The sequence below is a fragment of the Rhea pennata genome, chromosome 6 (assembly GCF_028389875.1).
Source record: "Rhea pennata isolate bPtePen1 chromosome 6, bPtePen1.pri, whole genome shotgun sequence".
Taxonomy (NCBI): domain Eukaryota; kingdom Metazoa; phylum Chordata; class Aves; order Rheiformes; family Rheidae; genus Rhea; species Rhea pennata.
In genome coordinates, this window is record NC_084668.1 from 20,257,484 (window position 1) to 20,280,346 (window position 22,863).

General features: G+C 37.6%; 1 protein-coding gene across 1 annotated transcript in view; it reads right to left on the reverse strand.

Moving 5' to 3' along the window:
- Positions 1–3,118: 3,118 nt before the first annotated feature.
- The window catches only part of GRB14 (growth factor receptor bound protein 14), a gene marked incomplete at its 5' end in the record, with an annotated part of 68,556 nt that continues 48,811 nt past the window's right edge, over positions 3,119–22,863 (reverse strand). Inside the window, 9 exons of the mRNA XM_062578902.1 lie at positions 3,119–5,500; positions 9,740–9,833; positions 13,669–13,756; positions 13,848–13,905; positions 14,000–14,116; positions 16,417–16,494; positions 17,075–17,170; positions 17,361–17,471; positions 18,594–18,731. Of these exons, the coding sequence (XP_062434886.1) occupies positions 5,357–5,500; positions 9,740–9,833; positions 13,669–13,756; positions 13,848–13,905; positions 14,000–14,116; positions 16,417–16,494; positions 17,075–17,170; positions 17,361–17,471; positions 18,594–18,731 (924 nt within the window). The remainder of the gene's footprint in view (positions 5,501–9,739; positions 9,834–13,668; positions 13,757–13,847; positions 13,906–13,999; positions 14,117–16,416; positions 16,495–17,074; positions 17,171–17,360; positions 17,472–18,593; positions 18,732–22,863) is intronic.

The window sequence follows — 22,863 nt, forward strand, 5'->3', positions numbered from 1 at the left end:
CGCAGTCGGCAGGGCGAGCTGGAAGAAAATGGGAGCAACACCTGAGCCACCGCCGGCTCGCCCTCTCCCAGCCGCGCAGCGAGGCTGCCCCGGCTCCCGGGCCATCCCAGCGCTCGCAGGAGCCGGGACGGAGCCCAGAGGGCTGCCTCACCCGCCCCGGGGCCCCCACGCAGAGGGGCCGCGGCACAGCCCACCCAGGCCTCTCCCGGCCCCCCGCAGCCTCCAGCGGGCGGACAGGTCTCCGGGCCTCCCGCGCCTCGCGCTGAGGCTCCAGGGGCGCCTAGCGCCTCGCACGCGCCCGAAGGCGAGAACAACTCCGCAGCCGATCAGGACCGCGGGCGCTGCCTCGAGACGCGGGCGACGGCTCCCGCGGCGCCCGCACCTGGGCGCGACCGTCGGTCGCCCGCGCTGCCTCGGGCCTCGCGCCACGCGGGACGGCGCCACGCGAGAAGCCGGGCGAGGGGCCCGTCCCGCGCTCCCGCCGCGCGGCGCCGCCATTTCCGGCCGCCCCGCGCGCCCCGCCCCGCCCCGCCCCGCGCGCCGCCAACGGCCGCGGCCGCGCCCTGAGGCGGCGGGAGGCGGGCGCGGGGGGCGCCGGCGCCGCGGCTGGCGGGGCCCGTGGCGGGAGGCGCTGGCGTTGGCGCACCTGGAGCAGTTCCCATGGAAACTCCGGGACGGCTCGCGCGCCTCAAGGCTGCGGGAAACGCGCCTTAAGCAGCGGGAGCCGCAGCCTGCTTCCTAGCCGTGAAGTTTAGTGGGATAGTCTGCGTTATCAGTGTTAATCACATAAAGTGCTGTTTTGAAAACACGGCTCACTCGTGGGTAGAGTTTTCCCAGGCTGCTTAAGAGATTAATAAAACAATCAACTTAGCAGAGGGAAAAACACAAACTAGTCCTGTAAGGAAATCACTTTATTGCCTATACGTGTGAATGAGCTGTTCTAATGCTCAGGTTCACTGCCTCCTTCCCATTTAATCCCTTCCCTTTTATGACCCACTCTGATTTTTTTTAAAGACTTTCAGGCTTTTTTTGTTAAATTAATTATACAAATCATTAGTATTAAAAAGGTAATATAATGGTTTCAAGAACAAGCTTCACAGACTATCTGCATATTTAATCATCTCTGCTAATAAATTTTTAATCGCTCATCGAGTTCAGGTTCTCGTCTTGAAGCTTAACTCGGTAACAAAACCCAGCAACTGGTAGAACTAATTGGTACAGAGCAAGTGAATAATTTATGGGCGGAAAAAGCGCGGGGGGCGGCGCGCCGCGTTGCGCGAGGCGTTGCTGACATCCAGAGGCCGCACGCGGGCACTGCGCGCGCCCCCCCCCCCCGCGCGCGCCCCCCCCCGCCCGCGCGCGCGCCCCCGCCTCCCGCGCGCCCCCCCCCCGCCCGCGCGCGCGCCCCCCGCCCCGCTGCCCCCGGCGCTGCGCGCCGCGCGCTGCGCCCCCTCCGCGGCGAGCGCGAGTGCAATCCTCACCTGCCAAGTGCAAATTAAATAATACTAATAATAACTATAATGATAGAAAAAGAGTCACGGTGCTAAGGGAGAGTAGTGTGAAATGTCAGAACGGCAGTAAAAATAATCACTGGAGCAACCAAGTAGAAGAACTGACGCAAGCTGTAAGTTACCTTGTGTGTTTCCCAAAGTAGTGCAGGTAGTGAAAATTACCTAAGATTTCCTACAAATGCTAGACTGATACGTAAGCTCCAATTATACTAAATATGTTTAACGTTTAAAAGAAATTAATTGGTGGCTGAATGGCTTCCGCTTGGATGAGGGTGGTGTTTAAATGATTTTTTAAAAAATGCGGTTCTCTTGAAATAAGCTGGTTTGTGTCTTAAAAATAGAAACTCTAAAGCCTCACGCGCTACAGAATAATTCTACCCCCAGGGAAGCACAAAATGCTACAATTCTTAAACCAGGATGTAACAGACAACATTTGACAGAAATTCAATTATCCTTGAAAGATCCCACTTGTAGTTAGTTACATATGTAATCCTCTTTTATTTAATGGGTTAAAGCTCTCATTCAAAACGTTTAGTTTGATGAACTGAAGACTTGCTACATGTCAAAAAATTCATTAAGTGACTTAATAAGATTGTTAAGTAAAAACACTCAGAAGTTAAAAAATGTCATTTAATGCTGCCCATGCAACCTTAATTCTGGCCCTATATGTGTATGCATTATGAAACACCAGTGAATTAACTTTTAATCTCCTTTGAGCCTAAAAGATTTCAAGATTGGAAACTAAGGCACAAAGGCCATATGCCGACAAATACAATGCTGAGCTTTATAGCAATCCCTAAACCAGCGCAATCTTGCAGCGCCTGCCCCTGCAGGGCTGATTACCCCGGATGGAAACACGGGCTGGTAGCAGTTACACGCCCTCTGGTACCTCTTCATAGCAAGCTTCTCTCTTCCCAGCATTGCACTGTGCTATACAGATATACTCACAAAAGACCAAAGTTTTAAATCTGAAGAAGTCCAAAGTGCTTGTCAGTTACGATGCTTCAGCCCAAAAGTGCTTAAAAACTACTTTTCCCCCAAGAAGTTTAACACCGTAGATTCTGACCTCCCCAAAGTAAACACTTACCACCTTATGTACAAAAAAAGCTTCTGCAAATGCTGGTAGTAATTAGACTTTAAAAAAATCAGTCTTTAAATCCTCTGAGGTAGATGCAAAAATGCCATAGTTTTGCAGAGAAGCAAGCTTGGAGAAAGACTGGCTTGCCCAAAACAATACTGATTTCTCACGGAGCTGTTGTGCACAACTCTTAATTACCTAATTTTCTTTGTGAGGATGTACACCGAGGAAGTGTGGTACATGTATTTTGGAGCCACAGTAGCACACTGAATTTTTGTTTAAACAGAATTGACAACACCCTCCAAGAAGTTTATGATCAAACATATCAATTTTTCCAACAAGAAAATACTTGTGGCTGGCAAGGATCTTGCAAATCATGCATCAACCACCTGTACCATTTAGCACGTTTAGAAGTTAAGACTACATCTTTCTTCCTTCGGTACATGGTTCTTCAGTTAAGACTACACGCTTCTTCAGTAACATTTAAACAAAGAGGCAGCCGGTGAGTTATTTAAACAGCAACCTAAACTTTATTTTTATTGTTTTGCTTTTTATTGCATAGTCGTGAACAATTGTACATTGGAAAGTTATGCAGAGTTGTAAAAAAGGAAAATTCTGATATCAATTGCATTCTCAGCAAGATTTCAATTTAGATTTTTAATTAAAAAACCTGATAAAATGAAAGAAGCAACATTTTACAGAGTAAGGATGCTTTAAATACTTGTCAGTTAAACACTTTCAGATGCTCATTAAACACTGCGTGGGGTTTAGTTGTTTTGTTTTCCAGTTTCACTAGCCAGCAAAGGCTGCTTATGTCTCTCCACTGGGTGACATAATCCATGTATTCTCACTCCAACAGATCTAAAGGTGAAAAGGTACTTACTGAGGCAGTTAACTTTCCTATCAAGTGTGCTGGCAAAAAAATAAATATAAATAGAAATGATGGCAAAGTTGTAACATATCAAAGCAAAAATGCAACTGACACATTAAACAAGTTGTCTGTTGCAATGACAGTCAAAAAATATGGATGCAGAGGAGAAATTTCTCCTTATTCTATACCAATCTCTGAAATAATACTAGGCCTCAAAAGTAGTCAAGCTGTTTGACTAGATCTGGAGAGGTTTTAATTAATTCTACTTTTTTATTATTATTACAATTTGAAATTATTTTCAAGGTTTAAGTGTTAAATTTATTAGACAGTCAGGAGTTTTACATTTCTAATGTAATGAGCTCAGGCACCGCATATGCTGCATCTTTGGTACATGTTATGAAGAGCTGCTTTTTTTAATGAGCTTTAAAAACTGTATTTGCATACTAGAGGAGAAGGTCAGTGATGTGTGGGTGAAGTTAGTAAATTAAGTATCACAGTATTATGCTACTGTGATTGCCTTCCAGCAGCACACGATACCAAATGGACAGGCTGCAGTTACCACCACTCCGCAACTGTGCTGCGGCGCTTTGCTCTGCGCGGCCTGGTGGGCTGGCGCGCACGGGCTCCGCAGCGCCTCGGCTCCCTCGCACTGCCCCTCACCCAGCTCCTTTGCTTCCTCTCTCCACTACTCCTGCAGCAGAACGGCGCATACGCCTGGTGGCCAGGGACTCCAGCGAGAAAGTACGGGGAACGGGGGCTGGATTCAGGGAGGTGGTCCGGCTCCAGGCACCACACGGCCTCTACCCACAGTGAAGCTCCCCAGGGCCGGGTCCTGAACCCTCAGAACAAAATCAGACCTCCTGGGCAGCAAAGCATTAACGCAGGGACTCCTCTTTCCATCTAAGCTCCACTCCTCCGGGCTCTGTTCAAAAATGTAAGAGTACCACCTCTCTTAACATACAGATACTAAAGCTATTTCTAATGCTGTGGTCCAAAATTCAATTTGCTCTACCTTAATAGCTTTCTTTAGTTGGGATTTTAGCTATTCAGTAATCTTTAAAGACTTGGTGATTGGTAGCTATATTTAAGCTTGTTATTCTGTCATAAATTAAGAAAATAAGCCAAGAACTGACTGTGGATACACTCTAAAAAGGTTTTAAGCAAACAGAGAAAGTGTGCGTGTCTAGGTGTACATTAAACCATGTTATGCACTACGTGATATATTATGCATGTTTACACATCTCATAGCCAAGTAACAACACTCCAGGTCTGTATAAAGGTATAGATACAATCATTAAATTAGAAAAAAAATCCTTTAAAATATTACAGTAGTAGTAGCACAACTCAATACAGCTTATCAGTTATAAGTACTTTTAATTATTTTCACTTTAATATATGGTAATCCTCAAAGTAGCATTTAAAAATATAGTGCAAAATACTTTTTCATTTTATTTACAAATAAAATGCACACTTTAGCTTCTAATTCTCACCAAAGTAAAAGTTGTTCTTCCATCTGATGAATAGAAATGACAAACATTTGAAAAGGCAACTAATTCATTTTAAAGCTAAGAACATAGAACTTCCCTTCAGTTTATTTTTGTAGATGAAGTTACACAGTATTATTATTAAAAAAAAAGTTTTCAGATGAAAAGAAGTCCAAGACAACACTAAATAATTACATACAAAATAATGTTTCTTAAAAAAAAAAAAAGAAAACACAGTGACAATCACAATGCAAAGTACTTAATCTATGGAGCATATAAATTATTTTTGCAGCTGAAATTTAGAATCTTTTCAATGTACTGCTTTTTCCCTTTTTACGACAGAAATTGCCTTGAGGAGGGGAAAGTATTCTAGCATCTTCCTTTCCCTCTGATGAAACAATAGATGCTTTGGTTAAACAGCAATTCGCGCACAGTAGTGTTTTAGCTTGCAAGGCAGAACTCCTTTATTAAGTTGGTAGAACTCTACTAGCTGGATGAGATCAGTAAATCTGGTATGACCATCAAGGGTATAGAATAGCTTCCCATCATCTTCCAACTGTAAAAATGGAAAAACAAGATAGAATAAGATCCTCTTTTACTATGGTATTTCTTCCTGATTGAAAAACTTGTCTGAGAAATCTTCTTGTAGACCAAGATATTCAGAATCTTATGACTAGGGAGAAAATGAGAAATATAGTGATCATTCACAGCAAGATCAGAAATAACCTACAGAAAAATAACACATTCTTTAACTTTCTGTATATGTTAGGTACATGCCTAGAATGAAAGAAAGCTAAATAAAATGTTCAAATGTTAGCATTCTTTCTGGACTAATAATATTGTTTTATGCCTTTGATTTAGAACCAAACCTGAAACCTATACAAACATGGAGTTTTTACAGAGTAACAGTGAACTGTCAATTTTCAGCCTACTCACAGACTTACTCATCAACCCTTGTTCCATTCAACAGTCTGTGTAACTGATATATTTTGGATCACTGATTTTGTAGAGTGCAATATGGCTACACATTAGTGTACAGAATGGTACTTGCTGTACAAGGAACTGCCCATCATAAAAGTAACATTCTTGATGTAGTAACATGTTGTTGTAAAAAGAACTGCTGCTGCTCCAAATGCATGTGTGTATGGATTGTAAATGTAAAGGCATAAATGATAACCACATGAGAGACAAAAGAAACTGCAGAATATCTCTTTAAAGATCCTCTTTCAGAAGCCTGGAAATTTAAAATCAGTATTTCCCCGTTCTATGTTACTTAAAATTAGCTCTTGCACAATTTGCATTGTGCTGCTAATTCTGCCTATATACTTTCTTGATAAATTTCCTCTTCTGATGATATATCTGATATCAAAAAGCTTCAGTACAATAGTGACCAATTAGTATTAAAGTAAATAAAGGAGAAAAGGAGGAAGAAACTTTTTTAAAAGAGAAAAGGAGAAGAAAATAGTTGGTAAGATATAGATAGTGAACAAAATAACTTCCTGAAGTAGGGTTAGTGCAGAGCTGCATGTGCTGTGCTAGAAAAAGATGCCATTATCCTACTTGGGGTATAAAGGAAGGGAGATGTAATTAGTTCTCTTACCTTTAATTAAGATTTCTCATCTGAAGCAGCTGTTTGACTGCTTATGACTCCTGGTTATTCTACCCCTTTCTACCATGTCTAGAAGTAGTTTTTAATTTCTTTATTCTCAGACTTTGGTCAATCCAGGTCAAACACTGCTAGTTAAGGAATTATCAATGTGTGCATGTGTAAATTCCTGTTCTTCAGCCAAAAACCTGAAAATGGATTATCAGCCACTGGACTTTTCTTATGCATGCAATTTTCCTGCCAACACACTGAACACAAGGAAGAGTTGACATTTCAGATGTCTGTTTCAGATGTCTGGGACTTCATTTTTAGCTTTTTTTATTTATTTTATTTTATCCTCCTAAAGTTAATCCCACACCTTGAAGAAAGTGATCAATATTTTACAAAGTAAGAACTCATACTCAGTAAGAAGTTATGCTGACCAGGAACCTAGTATCTTCTGCAATCTAGGAAGGCTGTTAAGGGGAAATCATTTACTAGAAAAAGAACAGTCCTAGAAATACATGCATATGAATTTTTCTTTTTTTCACCTGTGCTACATAATAGCTGATTTCAGAATAGACTATATTGAAGTTAATTAGTATCAGCCTAGATTAATAGGGATGAAGAATCCATTTATGTTATGGGGTTCTCTAATTTTCACAGTATGGGATCCCAAGTGTATCCCAAAGGTTTTCTTTTAACTTCTTAAAAGCAATTTCCTGCCACCCACCTGCAGTATCTGCTGCACATGTTACCAGTGTTAACATGTTACACTTGTTAATGTGGGAAAAACTCAGACTGGCAGGGTATATCCCCTATCTGTAAGAGGATATTTTTAAATGCTGTATAATCTGAAGCAACCTAAAACGTCAGAAAAAAAAAATAGAGGCTGAATGATTTTTTTAACCTGTAAAAGAGACCTTTAGCATGTCATTTATTTATTTACATTGAGTAGAAAGGTTTATCTTCTCTTCCTGGGGGCTGAAAAGAGATGGGAGTTTGGAAGAATAGTAAGATTTGAAGTTCAAAAAGGTAACCTTGATCTCCAACTAATAAGCTCCCAACTTACTGCACTGTCATGTGACAAAATGCCTTCTTAGAAAACGGTAACTTCATTGAAAAAAGAAGATAAGCATGAATTGGAAGCAAAACTCTTTTTCTCCAATTTTTTTGAACTCCTTGAAAACTCTTGTTCTAGCATAAACAGAGCATACAGCAAGTCAGGGATTGGGCATTGCATGAGGGGGACTGAAGTGGACTGAATATTGGGAGTTGAAATATGCTTGTGTTTAGAATACTGCCAATTTCCATATTTACATCCTCTTTCTCTGCATTAAGTTATTCTCATTATAGAGTCACACCCACACCCACTTCTCTGGTAACCAGCATAGGATAAATTGTTTTACTTTAGAGAATATAAAAAAAATAAATAAATCCTTCGAAGACAAGTTTTGCACTGAAGCAATACAGGTCTTCTAGATCAAGCAGAAGTGGAACGAAACCTGTATACAATCCATGTCAAAACAGATTACCTCTTCCTACACCAAAGATCCTACCGTAAGAGAGAAGGTTTTAGCATCCATATCTATGATTAATTCCTAAAAGGCACTGCTTGTACTTTCCCAATTTATGAATTTATGTGGAAACATGGTTTGCAGAAGAGCATTAAAACTGACTGATTGATTTTTTTTTTTAGAGAAGAAGGGAATCTCAGAGGAAACTGAAGATAACTGCAGCTTCCTGCCCCATCTGTTGTTAGAGGAGAGCGGGTCCATTTTCTGATAGGGAAAGAAAAAGCTGTCTCTCAAATTTGAGAGTTAAACAACATCCCAATAAAGTATAATCATATAGTTTTAGTACAGTGTTCCGAAAGATTTCTAAACTACACAACATCTATCCCAAAGTAAATACTAGAAGCAACTGGAGTGAACAAAGACACTCAGAGGATCTTACATCCAGGATCTCATCACAGAGCATATGGTGATGTTGACAAAGGATCCAGGACACAGCTACCTTGGATTGCAGAATCCTGCATCATTTGCACTTAACACAATGAAAATCCTGGGCAATTCTTTTTCCTGACATTAATCATCTCACACCTTTCCTCTTCCCAAATAACCTCCAGTCTTATTCTATAGGAAAGTTTTTAGGAAAGTTTTTTAGAGTATCAGCTAGAAGCACTGGATAAGGCATACATAGCAGTGTTGAATGCTCATAGGATGCCACCAGAAAAGAAAGGAGAAAATCCACAGTGCTCATCTCTACCAAGAAACAGTCTAGCAGAATGTCCTAGAAACTTCACCAGGAAGAAACACAGAGACTATAGTATATATGGCCCAGAAGGAAGGTTCTCTTATGAAGAGAGAAGAAAAAGATACAGGTCTCCTCAGCTATGTAAAGCAGCTGTGGCTAAAACATGTAATGCTGAAGTACTTCTCAACAGAAGCAGTTTGGAAAGAAAATGGTATAAATCATCTTTGGAGGAAGTGGAAAGGATGGGGAAAGCTGGCAGACTGGCAGAAGAATGAGACGACATTATCATTGGAAACTGATGGAAATACAACTTCAACTTAGGAAATTTCAGGCTACCTGTAAATAACTGGGCTAAAGAAGCATATCAGCTTTAGCAAAAACTGTCCCCCTGAAACAGACGTGGACATGGATATACCACAAAAACACTAATCAAGAAAAGGAGATCAGCAAAAAATGTTTGACCTCAAATACTGAGAGAAGACTCTCAGTCAGTGAGAGAGACAGACAGACAGACACACACACACGCTCTGATTGCAGGCCGTCCATCTAAACTGAAAACTAAAAAGAAATTGTGTAGACATTGAAAAAATGAAAAAAGACAGTATGACCTTTATTTTAATATGATTTTCATGCTAGCACGGTTGCTTATGTTCCAGTTGAAATAGATTTGTTCCTTGTTTCAAGGCACTTCTTAGGTAAACCAAAACATAGCATTTCACAACACCAGTCAAGTTTCATAACAAATCACAAAGCAGAGCTCAGAAATGTTCAGTTCTACTTAAGAATATTTATGATTCTTAGTGATAGAGGTATGTCTACCATATTCCATACAAAAAAGCAAACAATCCGTTAATATTCTACCACAATTATTCGATTACATTATTTTACAACTGTGTGTGTGTGTATATATATATATATATATATATGTATATATAAACTGAAAATTTTACTTACTGGTACAATTTGAAAATGCTTTACTTTTAATCCATGACTCAATGACAATACAAATGATTTGGGGTTACTTTGACTATCACGTACCAGGAATACCCTAAAAGAAATTGAAGATTTTCACAGTAAGGTCACTCTGGAAATCTTTTTGTAAACACTCAGTTAAAACTATTGTAAATTCATTACAGTAAGTATTAATGAAAATGAAAAATAATGTTAATTACCAAAATTATGCTCAAAATCATTATTTCTGTGAAAATGTGTCACTGGAAATATTTTGGTAATTTTTCTTTATCTCCTTGTCTGTTATCTGAAAAATATGCATTCTCGGAATGAATGACACCAGAGGTGCTAGTTTTTACACTGCATAGAATTAAAGTGCATCTCTTCAGATACATTAAAAAAAAAAAAAAAACCAAAACACCTCTCAAAGTTTGTACTTCGAACAAAGTTTTTCCTTGGACTCTGACAGTTACTTAAATTACAGTCTTCATGGGGACAATTTGCAAGGCAGTTCAACAGAAAGTCTACAAAAAAGCTAATACAGTATATGATTCCAGAGTGATTTTCACATCTGGCCAATATTCATAAATGCATGCTCACATCTGCACATCAGCAAAATTCTCGCTAAGACTGAGCCACAGGCTGTTCATTTTCTGGCATCATTACAAATCAAAACACTCACCTGCTAACACTGTCATTGTAACTAGTCCACTGATAATTCGTTCCAGCCAGATTACTGACAGACACAATTTTGCCATAATCCTGGCAAGATTATCTGGTATGGACAATGGACGAATAAAAATAGGAGACAGCTTTAACTGAATCACTGAGTTTGGAATAGCAGCAGAGAAGAACAGCTTGTAGGACAGAGGGAAGTACCTGGTGTGCAGCTTTATAGTGAAGAAAGTCTGAACTGCTTGTACTGTACACGCATGGAACAGATACAGCTATTGAATGTCAAAGAAGGGAAATGTAAGGACAGTCATTAGCAAGCATTATCTTCTTTCAGGATACCAAAAAAAAAAAAAAAGGGGGGGGGGGGCAAGATAGACTTGCAATTATCAACCAAATGAGAACTAGGCACCTTCTTTTCCCCAACAGCTTATGAAGAATGCAGGCACTACTATTATATGATGAGAAAGGACTTCAGGAGAAGAAAGAGGAATATAAAGGTTTATAGTAGCCTTTCACTGACTAAGACATGGATTCAAATAGTTAAGACATTATTTTTATCCTCAAAGCTTTCAGAGTCCTGTTCTTATCAAAAATAAAATAATAAAAGAAAAAACTTGGAATTAACAAATTCAGAGTCCCTAATCATTAACATTAAATCTTCCATTCAGACTAATTCAGAACTCTGATTCAGTTTTTCACCTCTTATTTTTTTTTTTCTTTTAATGAGGGATAACTGCCAGCTAAGCATATAGCTAGCAAAAGCACACAGCAAGTTTAAGGATAAAGTTCTCTATATACTCAGGCTTTCCTAGATAAGCTCTCTCTCGCCATCTAGTGGTCTTTCACCCATTTGTGGCCGTAAAATAAAATTTTCAGAGCTCAGTTAGATCCTTTGCTTGAACTTGAACTTTTTATATATCTGTCATTCGGATCAGACAAATTTTTTTATTCAGAAAAATTACATTATGAGAATGTGGCACTTTCCCAATATCCAAAAGGAGGTCTCTAAAACCAGATACTGGGATCCACATTAAACAACACATGAAGTAATCACATGGCATAGGAAGGAAAATAGAGGAGGATGTTCCACTCTGTTCCCATTCATAAATTCCTTCAAAGCCCACTTTCTTATTTTTTTCCTGTTTTAACAGGGAAGAGAAGCAAGATTTGTTCTCCTTCACACATCACAAAAGATCTTTACTTTTTCTTAACTTTATTACAACAATCTTACTTTAGTTGCCAAAAACACTTAAAATCTCACTTACTTTATTATGTAGAAAGGGCTCTACTTCATAGATTCATATGGAGGTTGGTTGGAAGGGAGCTTTTCAGATAGGCTGGATGACTCCTAAGAACTATTCCTTCATAAATGTATAGGGAATTCTCTGAACAATCAATTGCATTTTGATATGGGAATTTTGGTAATGATATTACCCCAGTATTCATCAGAAGCTGACCGGTTTGCAAACCTGTCAATCATTTATCACTGAAAGATCTTCAAATGTCCTTTGGGGAGGTCAAGTACTAAACCAGCAATATTGCTACATAAACTTCTTTAAGAATGCTGGTTTACACTAGAACAGCAGATTCCAAATCATCATCCCCTTATAGCATGCTCTAACCTGTTATTGGGTTATTTAAATACCAAGACTATTGTAGATACTTCATATAATAGTACTTTGCCATTATGAACAGTGTATTTGTTGGTACACACATCATTCATATATTATTACAGAGGGCACTACCACCTGCTGTTAATAATCAAGGAGATCTCTGATTTGGGATCAGTTTTATCTTTGAAGCACCTCAAAAGACTCAACATGTTCCCCACCCAAGCGGGGAAAAAAAGAGGGGGGGGGGGAAACCCCTTCTTATTCCCATGAAAAACTTCTTTATTTTTCTGGTGACAATTCGCTCTCTCAGCTTTCAAAAAGCAATGCATTTGTCAAATGCTCTAATTGCACGTCTTCATTGCGACTCATGAATGCATATCTACCAGCACATGATTCCTTACACATTGGAATGTGAGGAATCACATTCCAATAAATTCTAGAAAGTCTTCTTAAGATCATCTTCATCAAACCACAAAACATATCTATGAATAGGCCCAAGAATTGTACATAAACAACACTGTACTAAGTTAATCTTTGCAAGGTTTTCACTTTCTCATTTCAAATGTTTTTGCTTTTTATTCCCCTAGTTTCCTGGGTCTCATTTAACAATATCTGTGTATGGCCACTGAAATACACCAGAAAATTCATCAGATCTAGACCTATAGCACCCTCAGAAATACATGTTGGATTTATCCCATATCTCTCTTTTGTAACAAATGCAGAAATCAATGTAGAGTACAATGATTAGCCAGGCTTAAAAGTGGGACCCCTGTAATTAAAACAGTGCAAATATCCTCACTTGCTAAGTAAGATTATGTTTGCTTCCTCTTTTTTCCCCTCTCTTCTCTCACTTTTTCACTTTTTTTTTTTTTTTTTTTTTTGGTATCATTCTTTCTGCAGATGTAGGATGTAGTATTACAATATTCTTGAGCTAAAACTGAAGGAATGTAACCAGTGGTCTAATGTTACAGGTACCTAACTAGAAACAGATCAAGAGAAACTTTAGGTTTCACAGAGTAACTCCTTGAATGAAGGAGACCCAGTCTACATTTATCACATAAGGAAGGATAAAAATATCTAAGTTAAAAATAGAAGGATTTGAACAGGAAATACATACTTCATTATTTTTTTCTGAATGAAAATTTAAATGCAAGAAAAATATAAGTGAATAGTCTTACACTAATGTTTACTGCTTACCATTAAGGGATAACAAGAGTTTTACTCATTTCATGTACTTTTTTCAATTGCTGTCTCTGTACATTTCATCCTGGAATACGGTTAAGCAATGTTTTCAGACTTGCTTTCATCCTTTCATCACTAATAAGAGATACAAAAGGCCCTGGTGCCAAAGTTGATGGTTCACAGAGAATACTGTGAAAATATAGAGCTAAAATGACTGGCTCTGAGCAGACATAAGTAATCTGTCAGTGACAGTATCAAAGTGTTAGATCACCACTTTATTACTTTGAGAAGATATAAAATAGAAACCAAGCGATCCCAAGATAGCCCTATATAAAAAAAATTATTTCTATTAGGTAAGTGCAAAATCTTCCTTCTTCTATCTCCCCCCACAATAAAAAGTACATGAAAATAGCAGCTGACTAGAAATGTGCCTCAGAAGAGTTATGTAAAGAATTAACTTACCCATCTACAAGTCCATGCTGCAAAATAAGTCTTTGAGCTTCATCTCTAGAGATTTTATGATGAAACCATGACTGAGATCTGTGTATAGCTAGAGAAATAAAGATCCTTAAAAATCATGTTGCTTTTATTGAAACTATCAACTATTGCATTCCTCTTGCAATGAATTAACTCACACATACCTATGTTAGGTATGGCAGTAGGGCTACCATGTGAATTGAGCCGCAGACACCCTCTTCTCTGTGTGGGAGAAGAGAAAAAACATGATTTCAGAACTTTTTTTGTAAGGAAAACAATCAGAATTATTATTCTGATAAAGAAAGCATGTTTATACCCTCCATGCTAATCCTTCTTCAACAGCAACTGAAAGGGCTTCTGTTGGATTTTCTATAATTCTGCTTCTGTGTCCTGAGAAATCCATTGCTACTAATGAATTTTCTGAAATACTTCTCTGAAAAAAAAAAAGAGGTCATTTTTTTTAAGCTCTATATTTTAAAATAGAGCTTCTGAGAAAACATTATGTTTTTTAAATTGTGTTTCAAATATCTGCAATGTTTCCTATCAGAGCTAAATTTGTTTTTACTCTGGGGAACATCTGTAATTCACATACGTTCCTGCAAAGTTCAATTTTACAGTTGGGCAAGACAGATCATCTTTCTGCATCATTGTAATGAATGATGAATACATCACTTCATCATAATCACTACTTACATTTTTAACTATAAGTATCCCTTTGTAAGTCAAAACAAGTCAGGAAATTGATATTAAGCTGTCCAAGTAGCAGACACAAAAACAATAAACAAAATACTTGAATAGAACCATCAGATAAATCAAGATTTGAAATATTTTGCTATAAATATGTACAAGTTCACACATTTGCTGCATAAACTTTCAATCAAAGTTTACCAGATTTAAGCATAGAAAACATCCATTTCTATATATTTTTAAGATCCATTTTAATTTTTTCCTTCAAACTCCTATTATGGAACAGACACAGACTCAGCAACTATAGGACCTACTATAAAGAGAAGGGTTTTTTTGTTTTTCACTAAGTGAATATCAAGTTTGTAACAATAGAATAAAAAGTATTACAGTTTGACAAAACAACCTCAAAGTTCACCGATATATTACACAGAAATTTGATTATACAATCAAGTTTGATGCTGATTATAATGACTTAAACACTGGCAGGCACTGGGATATCAAATAATTTTAAAACAATTTATCATTCTATAAATTAAAGAAGTATCTAGAATGTAAGATTCACAGATTTCAGTGGAGTTCCTGATTCAGAAAACCAAAAGAGCGGCTTTGTTCCTATTTGGTTACAGATAGATTCCTCTAAGATATCTAGAAATGGAAGAGAATAATTCTGCTGTTCACTGTAACTCTTGACATTGTAGTCTAAGCTAAAGGTCTGCCTGAATAATTGTAACCTGCAAAGAATTTTACAAAAGTGAGAAGCAAGGGCAAAATAAGAGGAGACATTTGAGTCTCTTTAGGGGAGTGTTGGGAACTCCTTGCAGCTGAGATAGCTGTGAATTATTCAGGAATGCGAAACATCAAATTGATTTCTGTATGAAGTACATTCGATTACTTCAACACTTAATTCTTGAGTTTTTCAAATCTGCTGTTCAGCTGGCCAATTATACACAAGTATACAGTAGTACTATGCTTAATACTGGTTATAAATACAGCCTGTGCTAGAATCTACATGAGCTAAAATTCATGTGGCAATGTAAGAGGAGAGAAAAGAAAAACAAACAAAAACACAGTAACAACTCCCAGATTCATTATAAAAGAAGCAGCTGGCTATTGTTACAACTACATGTAATGGCAAGTAAGAATACAGCCACTGCATTAAGCACAATATTGAAGCCATGCTTATTAGCAATATAATGGAAAATAATTTTCTCATGAATACATATTATATATGTATATGCAATCACATATTTTAGGCATTTTAACAGCACGAGCCAGAATAAAAGCTCAAAAAAATCCCACTATAAGATCATCATAACAAGTCCTGGCAATAAATAATTCTTACCTAAATTAACCAACCAAAAATCATAAAAAGATACAAGTTATCTAAGAAAAAAAAATGAAGTTAAGTGACTCACAAAGGACTGAGATGAGGAAGGCAAGGTATTAAAGAAAAGGACAAACAGATCCACTCTCAGCTAGCTGACTCTGCAGACAAACATTCTCTATTACAGGCTAGTGTTCCTCCAAAATCCAGTCCTCCAAATCATGGTGTCCCTCTGAATTCCAGACAGTGTTATATTAGCTGAAATTCATCTTAAGTACTTAACCATTTTTAAGAAATAGAAGGGAAGTTTTATTGTACACTGAAAAGCATTTATTAAAGCTCTCTTATTAATAATTTACAGCACGTGCAACCTTAAACACTGCGCTTCTTTTTTAATTCATTTATAGTTCTGCTATTCTGCTTTTAACATCCTCTTTCCATTCTCTTTGACAGTGATAATAAGCCAATGAATTCTCAAAATACTGCAGATTTGACAACAGGAAAAAGCCTGTTAACTGGTCTGAACTACCAGATTTGTATTAATTAAGTCAATTAATTAATTAGCTGTCTAGTCTACCCTGACATCCCTAAAGATTTCAACAAGCACTCACACATACAGAGATTTGCAGGATCAGGTCAGTAGTGTAACTGACAAAAGTTACTTAAAAATAGCATGATGGCAGAAACAATGTATTTATTCATGGACATACTGTAGGACATACCATAGGTGTCATATTCCAAGGGCTGCAACCACTACCTTGATAATGTTGCATGTAATTCTGATACAGCTGCATCCCATACTAAAACCAGAAAATAACATGGTTAGTATTTTAAACTACAATCCCAAGCCAAGTAAACTTTTTCCAGGTGTAAAAGATAACACTTGTACTGTTTTTCTTTATAACCAATCAAAAAATAGGGATGGATGCTGTTAAAATAAGGAAACTGTTGCACTTTTTAAAAAATATATACCTGCATTAGATTCTAGACATTCAATACACCAGTTGAGCTATCCATATCTTACCACAAATAGATATATTTTAGAAATATTTTAAAGTCCCAATCTTGTACATACTTGTAGCTTCATTCAACCTTACTCATCAGCCATCTCACTAAATTCAGCAGTTAACATTATGTGCATGCTTTTCATGTAAGTGTAAGTTTGCAGGATTGAAGCTTCAAGTTATCATTCCATCCTCTACTGTGATTTCAGGAATTTGGTCTCTCTCTCTTGAGACAAAGGAAAAGAAGCCTTCAGTATACAAAATTAATTGATAATGCATGAGAACCTACAATTACAACTTACTTCTCTATTTCACAGTATCAATATTGCCACATGATAAACTTCAAGCAAGAAGTTAACTCCACAAAAAAAATTACCTTAAGCAACCTAACTGCTGTCGTCCAATATGTCCTACTTTGCTCATCATCTGCACAAAGCTGTTTAAGGTCTCTGGTTCCTCCTGATTTGTTAGGCTAGAAGGCCACAGCACATTTTTTTATCATTAATGCATATCTTGAAGATAACACCTGTTGAAATAAAAGCCACTAATTCTCCTATTTTATAACAGACAGCTGAATATTACTTTCAGAAATCTTAAAGAATCTTATGCTTACCTAAAATCTGTGGCTTGCTTTAATTCATGTAAGAATAATAAGCTTGTACCTTAAAGCAGAATCCATAGTTTGTTGGTGCTCCAGATATCTTTTTGCCTGTCAGAGACATGTACATATCACTATTGCTGAATTCACAGAAAAACTGCAGATGCCTTGGTTCCTAAAAATAAGAAAGATATAATACAATTAGACTATTTTTAGCCAGCCTCTCCAGATAAGAAACTGACAACAGTGGAGTAGCTGTCCTGTTCCAAAGTATGGTCTTACGTACAGCAAGCAGTTTTAACTATAACGTTGTCTCATGAAATCTAGACACATGCAACTCAAAATTCACTTTCTAATACAGAGAAAAAACTCCTCAAACTCATCAAAGAATTCCTTCTCCCGCACAGAGAAAGAACATAGCGCAAGTGATTTGATTTCTAGGAAAACATCCACTAGATGGAAGCCAAAGTAATATTAAGGAAGCCACAGTAATATTAAGATTGTAACTGAAAAGTAACTTTGTAAGTTTTGAGTTCACTATGCATTTCAAACAACAAAATAAAATATACTTTCAAAATCTGAAAAAGCAATATACTGTAATTATTACTGTACAGTGTTATTTCTAAGCATTACATCCATCTTCCAAGGTCAGTTAAGTCAAGGAAGAAAACAGAAGATATTTGCTGAAGGATATAAAACAGATCAGGGAAGACCATGGCAGTTCACATAGAAAATTCAGAACAACATAAAAAACTTTAAGTGCTTTATTCAAAAGATGTCTCGTCTGCATCATATGCTGTTTGCCATGATCAGGTTAACAGTACTGCCATCAAAAGATTGAACTAGAAAAAATGAAAAACTGAACTGTGATAACATTTGAGAACTCTAAAAATGTTCCTATCTTTTTATACTTTACTTTTAATTTGGTTTACTTTTGGTAATGAACTATTGTGTGCATCTTTCAGAGCATCTGCTAAAACTTCAAAATTTTTAACTACTATTGAAAACTCATTTAAAAAATACATTGCTAACTCATTGAAAAAAAATTAACTATGTATAACCAGAATGAAGCAAACTAATCAGGCAAAAAGAAACTACTTTTCCTGAAACTATGTTTTCCCAGCATTATGCCACAGTATCTTTGTATGTTTTATCTATAATAAATGGAAAAGTTGTGCCCTTTAAACAGTACAGATTGAAATTTTAAGTTTAAATTAACATTACAGCAGATCATAAACATTTGCTCTATGTTTGTATTTCTCCTTTTTCTTTTTTGTTTTGTTTTGTTCTGCCTTACCTTTGATGTACCTTTAGTGGAAAAATAAAGACCAGATCTTCGCAAAAGAAAGTACAGCTTTTTCCATGACTTTTTTCCCTGCTCCTTTGCATGCAAATAACCATGAATTTCAGGATATGTGCTGGAGTTTAGAAACATCTGAAAGAAAATCAGATATGCTTTTTTTCCCCTCTTTAATCCAAAATCAGCTCTCTGTTTTATTAACATACTCACACAGGACTACGGTGAATAGACCCCTAAACTCACTATCATACCACATTAATTCAGTTACCACTACATCTGCATGCCTTAAATGAGAGGTAATCTTAATGGGATTAGAACATTATGTAACTCCAAGGTATGCCGAGTAAATTATATATTTACATGGAAAATATGGTTTGAAACGAAAGCATTAGTTATGCAATACATTGACTTCAGCAGTGATACCAGTTTAAGAAGTTCTGATCCCATGCCTTGGAGCCTATTTTTATGTAAACTGCAAATCACTGCTGCAAACAGGGGAAAAAATGCCATCCCCTCCCTGTGTTACAAGTCAGATAAGGGAACTGACCTGAATGAAAATTAATTTGGCAAACAAATCACAAAACCATACAGACCTGGAGGAGTTCTCCTCTTGGCCTGACCAAGATCGTACTGTTCCCAAAGAACGGGGGAACAAAGGTCTTAAGGTCTAAAGTGGTGCTTAGATAGCAGGTTTAGCTGACTCAAGTACAGGAGCGGTTGGGCCTGCCTCCAAGGGACTCACTGGCTCCACTTAAGGTCATGTCTTAGAGAGTATTTAGGTGAAAAAAGCTACATCAGGAGGAAGGCAAGAGGGCTTGAGAGTCAAATATCTGCCATTTTGCCTCCAGAACTGCAAGAAACTGGTATGTACCCTCACAAACCATGGAAATGCCTACTGGTAGAATGACAGGAGTAGACAGAAAAGTTAACTCATGCACTGTGCCTAGGTAGGATATTCAATGGCTTCTGTTTAGCCATTTCCAACAGACATTGTTCAGAGTGCAACAGAGCTGCTGTCTTGCTAAGACCAAGTACACACATAGTTTCAGTCAATCTGCAAAATCACCTCCTAAAATTTAGCAATCATGTTACGGGAGTATTATAATTCCATGTAATATATTAATTTCTATTCTTCTATTTCCAATAAAACTACTCAGAAGTATGGCTCATTTTTAAAAATACTAACCTAGCATTCTTCAATTTCTACAAACACAAAGAAGGCTTTGTGTCTATGCATGCACATTTGTATAAATACACACAAAGTGTTTGTCCCTAAATATGATTTTTTGCTTTCATTTGAGAACTCAGGTTTTATTATTGAGGTTGTCAAGCAACTCAGCCTCCAACTGGCTTGCAATATCATAAATGCTATCCAGGCCTGTATGTGAGTACGGTACAAGGGGTTTTCTTGCTGATTTCTGCAGCTCTTGTTGCTGCAGTTTCCTCCCATCTGCTGCCCTTTCCTGATATGCTCAGATACCTCTATCCTCGCACAGGACAAGCACGGCCTGCCCAGCCGGGAGAGCCGAGGACAGGAAGCAGCAGATTCCAAGGCAACGAGACAGACTGGCTGGCACCTGGCTGCAGCAAATGATAAAGTGAACATAATCTTGGATGAACACCAAGTTCTTTGGCCACTAAATAATGGAGCCCAACAAAGATAAGGTTATTTTCACTCTTATTGTTGCATGTCAGATGCATGACTATTGCACATGCAGACTATCCAGAGGTAATTAAATTTAGCTAGTTTGAGTGCAGTAATATGGCCAGACTTTGTCTGACAGGGGACTGCCTGGCATATCTAGCCCACAACTAAGAACATACTATGAGAGCTTCACCACTATTCAAATCTGAGTAGCTTTACATTGCAATAAGACTAGGTATATCCATCTATATGTGCTGCTGTCACATTCTGTATACAAATGCAGTTTAAGCTATCTCAGCCATACTGAAGCAGACAGGTAGGTCCTGGTATGTGTTACAGTCTCTGTTAATCTTCTCATTTGCCATGTATTAACAGGTTCATTGATGGTGAATATAAAAGGCTGCACTGAAAAAGTATTTTAACTCCATAAACAAAGTCGAATAGAAACTTCAGGATAATCTAGAGAGTCAATATATGTAAAAGAAAAACAGTATCTCTTTGGGCTTTAGTACCTCTGCTGAAGATGAAATGAAATGCTGGCTCCTAACCTGCGCAAGTATCTTGTCTTGTATTCCTGCCATGAGAGCTTCCAACAGAAAGGGCACTCATGAAAAACACATTTCTTACTCAGAGGCCAAACTGGATGAGCAATACAAAGCTCAGCTTCAACAATCAGTGCTGTACCCAAGGTATCAATTAAATAAAGTTGAAATAATACTAGGAAAAAGGTAATCCCAGATCTACCTCTTTTCTCTAACACAGCTAAGAACTATGTGAGAAAATATAACATGAACAAGCTGTAGTCAAAACCATTAACTGTCACAGCAAAATAAGCATGAGAAATATTTCGGAGTGAAAAATCAAACTTCTTTAATAAAACTTGCCATTAAAGATGGTAGAAAAGAGAACTTCTTAGAAATTTTTTGTTGTTGTTAATAGAAACATATGCAAGACTGAAGTTTATTGTAAGTTTATTTCCAAGTTTGTACAGGGAAAAGTTAATTAAAGTAGGACAAAAATAGGAAAAGCCCTTGATATGGGTAGAAAAAAAGGAAAGAGTTAAAAGATAGTAGGCTGTAAACAGGGGTTACCAGTCACACAATGTGTAGAAATAAGTTTGTACAGTGCAGTGCAGTGAAATGCACTCTACATATGTAGAGTGGTGTCAAATGTCACCATGTGCTTCAGACACTAATATATGACAGTACCAATATTATGATTTCAATAGCTGTAAACCAAACCAACTTCAAACTAGCTTAAACTATAAACAAAATAAAGTGAGCGAGAAAAAACAATAAAAAAGCAACAATAAGCAAAACTCCAACTGAACAGGAAGAACATTCCACTGTCTAGGATTAATATAATAGTAAAACAAGCACAAATACTAGGTGTTCCTGAATGGAACATAAAGACTGAAAGTTGCACTCTCAAATATACAACTTACTTGCCTGTACCTTCAACATTTATTTGAACTGAAACAATGGCTGCATTAGGGGAGAGAATAACATTTTCCAAGGTGGATGCTTCTTGGGCAGAGCCATTCTGTTCTGGAGAGTTAAGTCAGAGCAGCTGTTATTTTCTTAAGGCTCCATGAATCAAGTTTGAACTTGATGGCTAATTTCTTCAGATAGGTTATTGATATTAAGCCATGATCCATCACAACGCTACTAGGCATGAGCAGGATTTTCTTCTGAAACAGCGACTGAATTTTTGTGGCAGTAAGTGATTCCAGTCAGGAACTGATACTGATTTTTAGTCTTTCTCCACACCAGTTCATTTGAGTGAATATGCCTGGGAGAAAGGCCAGAAAAATCCAGTGGGGGAGATGAGGAAAGGGAACAGGACCAGATAGGACACGTCTGGGACATTGGTATGAGACTGGAATTCAGTGCATAGAAATTTCAGCAAGAACAAAGAGGGAATAGGAACTGGAATTGAGTTAGATAACAAACTAGGTGAGGAAAAGGGTTTTGCTGTGGCACAGAGGTTAAGGAGAAGGAAGCTGGTATCTTAAATCTCTGAAGGCAGAGAATAGGAACAACGGAGAGTGTTGTGGGGAAGGGAGTAGGGAAGGAAATAAGAGGAGGGAGCAGAAGAGGAAGGCTGTATCAATAATTCTACCTTTCCTAAAAGCCATAGGGTTTGTCTTTTTAATCCTACTCTGTCTTTACTTAATTTTGGCATATATAAAGTTTGGTTTTTATATTTATCTAGGAAAGATGGATGCTCCTCTCTCTAATATATTTTGTATCAGGCGAAAGGCTTTTTCACTGCTCTGGAAGATGGTTTGAATATGTGCTATCTACAATAGTTTTTTTAAAGTATTCACATTATACTTAGAAAGCTATTAGAAAGAAGCAGCTAAACTGGTCAAAATAATACTTGTATCTGAACTTCAGGTCTGCCTACAGAACCTGCATATCAATCACATCTATTGAACAGTGAGGGCAGGAGAAATGGAGGGAGAAATAGGACTACTGCTAAATAAAACCAGAAAAAGTATACACGTCAAAATTATTTGGGCAATTATTTTGAAGGTATGTGACTGTAAAACTTAAAACAGTGGCCTATATTCTGCATAGTGGAAAAAAATGGTACATCTGGTACAAAAAAATCTGGTAC